General features: G+C 35.1%; 2 protein-coding genes across 2 annotated transcripts; one reads left to right on the top strand and one right to left on the bottom strand.

The window, feature by feature from the left end:
- LOC132046567 (cholesterol 22-monohydroxylase CYP90B51) lies at positions 1-5386 on the bottom strand. The gene is made up of 8 exons (XM_059437240.1): positions 4729-5386; positions 4327-4651; positions 4059-4211; positions 3735-3971; positions 3553-3645; positions 3049-3127; positions 2796-2902; positions 1-626 (listed from the first exon to the last, which is right to left on the bottom strand). Exons 1-8 carry the CDS (start codon positions 4929-4931, stop codon positions 324-326), a joined length of 1500 nt encoding a protein of 499 aa, XP_059293223.1. The 5' UTR covers positions 4932-5386; the 3' UTR covers positions 1-323.
- A 1257-nt stretch (positions 5387-6643) lies between these two features.
- LOC132047835 (glycine-rich protein DOT1-like) lies at positions 6644-8778 on the top strand. Its single transcript, XM_059438815.1, has 3 exons — positions 6644-6743; positions 7400-7636; positions 8741-8778. The coding sequence occupies exons 1-3, from the start codon at positions 6644-6646 to the stop codon at positions 8776-8778; spliced, it is 375 nt and encodes a 124-aa protein (XP_059294798.1).
- The last annotated feature ends 582 nt before the right edge of the window (positions 8779-9360 follow it).

The raw sequence follows: 9360 nt of genomic DNA on the forward strand, positions 1-9360 counted from the left end.
CAGCGTAAAATGGAAATTAGAATAATTTGCTGTATTTAGTTACACAGAAAATTATGTACTAACACACAAAAAGAAGAGGGAAACAAGATAGTAAGAGATAAAGCAACAAAAAAATGAAAACAAAAACTGTAGCAGCTTCACCTCCTAGATAAATAGCTAGATTTACAAAACATCGCTTTGGTTTGACCAGTTTACGTACCGTCCTCTCCTTAACTCTTGTTAAACTCAGGAAGCTCCTTTTCGTAATACATAGACCAAAGGCAATTTTCTATAAAATTTCTCATTTGTTCAGCTATTTTATTTATTTATACATAATGTTACCCCTACGCGACGTTGTTTAAAGAATTAGGCATAGTGTCGTGGTTTACTTGACGATGTTGGATTGTGACAGGGAGACCTTTAGGAAAATCGACGTAAGGATAGGCAAAAGCCTGATCAGGTGCAGCTAATTTCCAGTGAAAATTAAGAACAAGATAGTGGATGAAAATGGCCATCTCAAGTTTGGCGAGTTCAGATCCTGCACAAAGACGTGGTCCTCCCCCAAACGGCATGAAATTATTGCTACTTTTAGTTGTGCTGCTCGTGCCTGTGCTTCCTCCGTTACCTGAAGGCGACCCTTGTTTATTCTGCATTAACAATAATATTAACACACAACTCTGTCAAGAACTCATTTTGCCATAAATAAGGATTTAATTAGCTTCTATACGCCAATAATGCTAGTAAGTCAATTTAAGGACATTTAATTATCAGTGCATGTTAACATGTTGTATACGTTACATGTTATTATCTATTAGTATATGACACGATAATATAAAAAGATCTACATTATCAACGCATAAAAGTTACTCCCTCTGTCTCAACTTAAGTTTAAGAGAAAAAGAAAGGCTTTTGAATCTGAAATAAGACTTAAAAAAGTTTTTGTGGTGGGTAAAATGGAGAGTTTGAAGTTAAATTATTACTACTAATTAGTGTACTAAATATATAAATATATCATTCTGTTTTGGACTGACTAACAATGAAATAATGTCACATAAAACGGACGATGGGAGTATTTGTATGCCAAAGTCAGTTTAATAGCGGATATAACAGATTATTCACAGATTTTTTCGGATTATAACTCTTTTTAATTTGTAATACGCGTTAATTAATTGTTACATTAGAGTAAATATTCTTATGGTACAGTGGAGAAAATATGAACTCTTTAGTTAGAAATATAATAGTCAACTGCGGCAATGAGTGTCCTTTCGTCCTCTCAGCTATTGTCGACATTATCGAGGCATTGCACATTGGGCGGTACAGTACTCACATTAGATATGTCAGATTTCAGAAGAAATTTGGGTCGGACATGCAATTGCATGAATATCTGCTTTTGATCTTCATTCTTCTGTAGTACATTGAGATCCTGAGGAACCAGTACTGGTGCAGCAAGCAGTAAATGCACTTGATATTTTTCTTGACGAATAGCATTTAAATAACTCGTTGTTACATGTAGTTTGGGCCCAAAAAAAGAAGATAGAATGGGAAATGGATGGACCAGCATGGAGGTGAGCCACCATGAAAAGCACAAGGTGCACGAGCACATGAAAACCCCACTAGCCACATGCGGTTTGGGGTTGGCCAAGTCTTTTAAGTGTGTAATTACCTCGATTGGGGCCTTCCCCACGCCCACACGCATGAGACTGTTCTGGGACTTTGGGCTGGTTTTGAGTTGGAATATGGATGGACGATAAATAATCCTATTTGAGTTTTTGGAGTGTGTGGGAAAGTGTTTAGTTAGAGTCCTCACATTTTCTAATTATTAAATATATGGAATTCATTATTCTGATTAATTCATCCGCAAAGTATATTACTCATTTAAGGGTAAGTGTTTCTCGCCAGCCTCAAAAACTTTTCGTTTTTAAGATTCAAGGCGAATTTGAAATTTAAACTTTATGGGTTTTGACTTAAAAAATTTACCATAACGTAGTTGATTTATTGAGTTCTAAATCAGTTATTTTAAGTTATTTAGTGAATTTTCTTAACATATATATACAGAGAGTTCGTACGAAAGCTATCGGGTGCGGATGAACAAAGATTTACGCTCTACATGGGCTCTTGCCTAGGAATCGAACCCAAAAAATTTGATTAAGAGTGAAAGGATCAAATGCATCCCACTATACTCCAGACTGTTATTAGAGGCCTCATTCATTCGCACTCAATTCACATATTTAAGGTGGGGTATTTCTCCGTACATAATGCAACATCTGTGCAAGAACTGATCATGAAAGTTCATATTTTGGTTTGGGTCCCTTTCTGTGGATTATTATGATTACCAGGACGGCCAAATCCCACCTTGCTTTTTGCTTTTGCTGATATTTTATATGCTCTATCATGCGACCCCAACAAACGGCCTTTGATGGAATGTTCTTTTCCACTCCCCCCTCCCCAACCTTGTCTTAATTCACGCCCTTATCCATTTTATTATTCTTTTCTTCTTTTGGGGAAAAATATGCCCATTTTTTCTTCTTACAATTCTATAGCACAAACTTGGTTCTTAATAATAAAGTTATAGAGGATGTGAGTTCTTTTATTATTTTGTCACATGATCCCACGATTCTCATGTGCGACCGCGTGACTAAAATGGGTGGATTCAAAAGGTATCTATAGATGCATAAAGTTAAAAAACTATATGTGAAAAGGAAGCTACTCTCTCTATGATCCTACTCAGACTAACTGCTTTATGAAGCATTAGATTGAAAGTGAAAAAGTAAAACCATATAAGCACGTTGGAAGGTTTAAATGAAAAATTAACTAACCTGCCATCTCCACGGATCAAATTGGTGAGGTCGGCCAAAAAGTGAAGGATCTAAATGCACTGCTGAAATCACCGGAAGCACTTTCCATCCACATGGAATGTCATAACCTTTTTTGGTTTTTCAAGTTGAAAACCGAGGCATAACAAAAAGATTGTTAAAAAGGCAAACCAAATCGCATTCTAAAGCTGCAGACATGCATCATCATATAGTGGTTATTAGCCCATTTTACTATCACTTCGAAACTGTCACATACCTTTATATCGTACATCTTTCACAGCCTTCCTGTGCAGAAACCTCACTACATTCCCAAGCCTTAGAGTCTCACTAATAACCTACAAGTGAACAAATTAAAAAAAAAAAAAATCAATATGCAAGGATTTAACTTAACTTATATACTATATTTATGGGTATAAAAATTAGTAGTCCCTCCTTCCTAATTTATGTGGTGGTGTTTGATTGGCAATATAGTTTAAGAAATAAAAGAAGGCTTTTGAAATTTGTGATCTAAAATAAGTAATAAATATTTGTGTGATTATAAATCATGGGAAAAATAGATATTTGGAAAAGTGTCATTCTATTTGGGACTTACTAAAAGAATGTAGTACTATATGTTAACATGTACTAGTATGTAACATGTTTTATTTTTCAGGTTACAAATCATATTCTTTTATGATCAATTATACATAGTTACCTTTTAAGTGAGCTTACCACTCATAAAAAGTGAGAAATGACAAGAAGCTAAAGAGCAGAAGCTTACACATTGGGTGAATTCCATTTTCTTATAGTCCTCCCAATTCAATTCTGTTTCTCCTAACTGCTTTTTGGCTCTGGAAATCTCCAAGTGCTCTTCCTGAATTCATTACCAGCCCAAAAAATTAGTGAGTGGACTTGAAGAATGTCTTAATTCATTCACTAAAAGAATTGATTATTTGGGCTTACTGTCAGTTGTTGAACAGCAGCAGGACAGTTTTCCAAGAAGTAAATAGACAGGGCTATGGCTACTGATGAAGTTTCATGTCCAGCGAAGAGCAAACTTAGTAGCAAATCAAGAATTTGCTCCTTTGAGAGATTGGAATTTTTCAGAACCCACCCAAGCAGGTCATTTTCGTTTCCATTCATTTCCTGGAGCCTCTCTTCCATTTTTCTCTCAATAAATCCAAGAATAGTCGATCGAGACTGTACAAAAAAGGAAGTTACTAATAAAATAATTTTAAATACCTCTGCTTTTAATCACTTAACTGATATAGTGATAAAGAATAGTACCTGTAAGGCCTTTCTGTAAGCTGTTCCTGGAAAATTCAATGGAGCAGAAACCACTCCTTTCATAAATGTGATGTATTCTTTTTTCAGCTGCTCAGTCTCTAGGTTTCCAGGTTGTAAACTCATGATATGCTCTGCCATGAAGTTGAATGTGAACTGTAGAAATTTCACACAGAAAACAAGAACAATTTAACAATGTTAGATCATATTGAATAAAATTGATCATCCGTATAGGTAAATTAAAAGTAGTAGTACTACTACTACTTATTACCTTCTTTGCTTCATCTTGTGCACAAACAACAGAAGCTTTTTTCCAAGAGCCAAGAACAAGAAGAGTGTGTTTTTCAACCTCACTTAAAAGTTGATTCCTGAGCCTGCCATTGCTCAAGAAATTCAAAGAAATCATCCTCATATCTCTATGCATTTGTCCAACTAGAACCAACATAGACCATTTTCCAAGAATTCCACCTATGCTTCTTGGATAACTACACTCAAATAATCTGCCTTCATTCTGCAGAATGTATCTGTTGAGCCCTGCATCTGCTGAAACTATTGTTGGCTCTCCAAACAAATTTGACTTGTAAATTTTTCCATACCTGCAAAATTCAAATTATCAGGACAAGATTTAATCTTTGCAAAAAAGAAAGAAATGAAATTGGATTTAATGAATTACTTAGAGATGTGATCTTGCATGAAATCTCCAATAGTGGTAGCTGAATAAGGTCTCAAATAGCCAATAGTTTCACCAAGAAAAGGCCAACCCATGTCCCCTGGTGGAAGATTTGGAAATTTCTGTTTTCTTTTGAATAGATTAAGTATAATAAGTACTGCAAAGATTGGGGGAACAAGAAAAAGAAAAAACTCCAAGTCAGACATGAAGAAAATTTGATGATTTCAGTGACTATCTATATATCTCTGTTTCAGTTTCAACACTCAGTAGGCTCTGTTGCTGAAGCAGAGCTGGAATAAGATAGTAAGTGTTAATTACTACTCAATATGTTATAGCACTATTTGCAGCTTCGACTGTGAATCTTCCAAGCTGCTGCTATAAAGGAACTTTCAGTTTTCTGAATCTCTTTTTGGAAAGTATGTTGCTTTTTATAGGCTTCTTTGTTGTCGTTTACCACTTGCGCCGTTGAGTTCCTTCACACTTCAACAATTTTACTTTATTCACTAATTAAATACCGTCTTAATTTATTACTAAATCCTTCCTTACAATAAAACTATAAAAGATTATCATGTTTTTTACGCGACTTTCCTTCTTGATTACACCACCAAGATAGTGTAAAAGAACAGCGGCTAGCAACGATTTTCGTAGTCCGAGTGTTAGATTATCCCACAGTGACACAGAAGATGTGAAGTTATCTCCGTATTCGTGTACTAGTTTTTTGGGTTGAACTATACCTAATGTTTATTTTATAATGGTAGTTGCATCTAATACATCCCTATTTTTCATTTACTCGATATTAAACCTATTATTCACGCTTCAGATATCCAGTCGGAATGTGAAAGTATCATGTCTCCAACTCCACACAATTTGATCAACCTTAAGTGATATTATCTAGGAGCGGCTCAACATAATTGGAGGTCTAAAGCCAAACTTTAATTAGAGGCCTAAACCTAAACAATTAGAGGCCTAAACCTAAACAAACTTTATATACTTATATTTTATTAGAAATTTATTTTTTTAACTTGTTTTTAGATGCTAAATTAATACTTAATAAGCTTTTTATTATCGATTTCTTCGAATATTTTTCTTTTTCAATTGTTAATTTTAGGTAAACTTTTATCAATTTGAATATTGAAAAACATCCTTTTACTGAGGCAATCATTACAAAAATTGTTGACATAATTCTATAAGCAATAACTTGACAATTTTTAGATAAAAATAATAGAGTTAGAACGATAGAATCTGATTCAAGAAACTGATAACTTAGTATGCCCACTTTAATATCCTTGCTCAATGCTTGAAAACCTAAGAAGAAAAAAAAAAAAAAAATCGAAATTCACTTTGTTCAACACTTTTGACTATTGACTCGTATTTTTGACAGAATATTACTCTGACTTATCAGATACTTTAAGAAAGAGAGTACAAAAGGAGTTAAAGAGAATAAAATATTGTGAGTGTTAGCTAATAGAATCGAAGAAGGCAAAACAACGTTTTCTTGATTTCTTCTATTTGAAAAAAAATCAAAGAGAATAAAATAATATAAAATTTTCAAAAAAATATTACTAATTTTTATCATAAATAATCAAAATTTCCTTAAAGAAAAATTCACATAATTTATTCTTGGTAAAATTTGGGGCCCCACAAATCAGGGACCTAAGGCATATGCCTTAAATGCCTAGCTATAGAGCCGGCACTGTGTTGGTGCAATATGCAGTGCAGGAACTTCAATGAATCAAATGTGCCTTTATACTATGCGAGACTGGACATGTCCTCCTATGGTTTCCGTTAAACCAAGAGGCATGAATGACTCACCTATTGGACGGCAGGGGCACATATGTGTCCACCTTTAAACGATGGTCATTCCGTGCAATATCGTATAGTTGAGGAACATATCTGACCCTTTTCCATACATAAATGAATGGATGGACTAGTAACTAAATTGACCAAGTCTACTTTGAACATGAGATCAATTCATATTTTGGTTGCGACTCCCAGAGATTACAGTTTATGTCCTCATAGTGAGTCGTGAAGATGTACTTAATAAAAGAGAAAAGACATCATTTTCTCCCTGAACTTGGCACGAAAACTCACTTTAGCAACTAAACTTAACTTCTAATTATATAGCCCCCTAAAGAACATAGGTTTCAATTATTTTCCACCCTGAAAAAATAATACCATTCTCACAATATGAGGTGTGTTACACTCGCGCCACATCATTGCCACATCGTTGCCACGTCATTGTCAGGGCAAAAACTACCAACCCTTCATTTTTTGTTTTTCTTTTATTATTTTTTCTCTTTCTTCTTCTTTCTCCTCATCCTCCCCACACTTGTAGCAACCACCACCGCTGCCGCCGCCACGACCTCCACCATGACCATAACCACCGCCTTCTTAAATCAACCCAACTAAAAAATCCCATCTTTGTCATCTTCATCTTCCTCCTTATCCTTGTCATTCAAACCTCCATTATCATCAACAAAAAATCCCATCTTCAATTTTTTTGTTGATACCAATCTGAATTTCAGTCCAAAATTAGCAAAATACCAACACTGCCTCTTTAAAAAGATGGAATCAAAATTTGAACGGAGGTGAGGAATGTTTGTGGGTTGCCCAGGAGAAGATGAAGCAAACCAATATTTGTGGGTTTTCTTAATTTGGTGATTTGAATGAGAAGTAGAAGCAAAATTGGAAGAAGATGGTCTGTTGGAAATTATTGTTGCTGCGGTGGTGGGGAAGGTTGGCGGCGGCCGCGGCGGTGGTGGTGGTTATGGAGGTGGGGGTGGGTATGGTGGTGGTCGAGACAGTGGGTATGGTAGTAGTGGTGGTGGATACGATGGTGGTAGCCGTGGTGGAGGTGGATATCGAGGAGGTGGTGGTCACGATGGTGGTGGTGGAGGTGGCAATGGTGGGGGTGAGGGGGGGGGGGGGGGTTCAATTGGGTTGATTTAAGTGGGGTGGGGGAAGAAGAGCGGGTGGGGGTGGCGTGGGGGGGGGGGGGTTCGGTTGGGTTGATTTAAGTGGGTGGGGGAGGAGGGAGAGGGTGGGAGGTGGGAGTGCATTTTTATTTTTATTTTATTTTTAATTGTATATTATTTTTATTTTATTTTTTAATTGTATAATAATATACTCACTCTGTTTCAATTTATGTGAACCCATTTCCTTATTAATCCGTGCAAAAAAGAATGACCTCTTTCTATATTTGGAAACAATTTACCTTTATGCAATGATTTATAGCCACACAAAAAATATATGTGACTCATTTTACACCACAAGTTTAAAAGTCTTCTCTACTTTCTTAAACTCCGTGCCCAATCAAATGGGTTCACATAAATTGAAACGGAGGGAGTATATATCAGCGGGTCCACCTTTTTGTGTTCTTTACTCTCTTAATTTTTTTTTTTCGTTTTTTTTTTTGTCACGTCAGCATTTAGGGTTGTATTTAATTAAGATGAAAATTGTTTAGGGGGTATTTAAAAGCTCATAAAGTTTAGTTGCTAAAGTGAGTTTTGCGGCCAAGCTTAGGGGTGAAATGATGTCTTTTCTATTAATAAAAAGAGTAAGAAATGATTTTTGTTTTTTTAAAACAGCAAATAATTTAGAATAAATATAATTTGTTAAAACGACTAATATTTGAAATAAATGACAGCAATATTTTAATTTGTCGGACTATACTGGGTATGTTGTTGTTATTTGTTGACAACAGTATTTTAATATACTTAACTTTTAATTACTATAAATTCAATGTTTTCCTTGTTTCAACAGCTGAAATTCATCGGTGTGGAGATCTAAAGGGTTTCGTCTTAAAAAAAGTGATAGATATAAGTTATGCAAAGAAGACAATAATAAATTGACCAAAAAAATGAAGCTCCGGTGAAACAACTCAAGGGTAACATATATCAGTCGATATGGAACAATACATTGTATCCACAACTGACCAATTAACTAAAACCCTAAGTTACTAGAGTACTCCTAGTTGCTAAATTGGCTATGACGACTTTGAACATTCTATCACCAGAAAAGAAGACTGAGAACATGCTCCCAGCCGTGCTTTGATTGTGTACTGCGACTCCAAAGCTTACAGTTTACATCCACATATTTATCTTCGACTAGTTTTTATGTACGTGTCTCACCCGTAAACCCTCAACTATGAACAAACAAAGAAGAAAAAAAGGGTAAACTAAGAGTTGGAAAAAATGACATACTGAAGTACTTCATCTATTACAAGGGCATAATACATAAACAAGCCCTCAAACTTGGCCTCAACTGAAAAGCATGCCCTCCAACTTTGGGTGTGCACAAGTAGGCACCTCAAATTATATAGAGTCAACATAATACATTGTACCCACGTAGCAATATTTTAAATTTACACCCGCATAACAAACTTTTTAACGATAATATTTATACTCAGTATACAACGTTATACCCTTACTGTAAACATTATCTGTACTTTATTAATGGGATAGGAATTCGTAGTGGGACTTTCATAGATCCTTCAAAATGTATCAACCTTGTATAAAAGTGTATAAGAAGGTTTAACTGTAAACAATATATCAACCTTGTATAAAACTATATAAGAGGGTTTATATACCCTTTTGCAATATTATACAAAATTATACAATGTATATACACTTATAA

This window comes from Lycium ferocissimum, chromosome 2 (genome assembly GCF_029784015.1).
Source record: "Lycium ferocissimum isolate CSIRO_LF1 chromosome 2, AGI_CSIRO_Lferr_CH_V1, whole genome shotgun sequence".
Lineage (NCBI taxonomy): Eukaryota > Viridiplantae > Streptophyta > Magnoliopsida > Solanales > Solanaceae > Lycium > Lycium ferocissimum.

Coding starts and splice junctions, on each gene's coding strand:
- LOC132047835 (XM_059438815.1), top strand. CDS start 6,644: ATGGATGGACTAGTAACTAAATTGACCAAGTCTACTTTGAACATGAGA. Junction 6,744..7,399: donor TTACAGTTTATGTCCTCATA/GTGAGTCGTGAA, acceptor TTGAATGAGAAG/TAGAAGCAAAATTGGAAGAA. Junction 7,637..8,740: donor TGGAGGTGGCAATGGTGGGG/GTGAGGGGGGGG, acceptor TTCTATCACCAG/AAAAGAAGACTGAGAACATG.
- LOC132046567 (XM_059437240.1), bottom strand. CDS start 4,931: ATGTCTGACTTGGAGTTTTTTCTTTTTCTTGTTCCCCCAATCTTTGCA. Junction 3,972..4,058: donor CTTACAGAAAGGCCTTACAG/GTACTATTCTTT, acceptor TTTTTTGTACAG/TCTCGATCGACTATTCTTGG. Junction 627..2,795: donor TTGATCCGTGGAGATGGCAG/GTTAGTTAATTT, acceptor TTGTTAATGCAG/AATAAACAAGGGTCGCCTTC.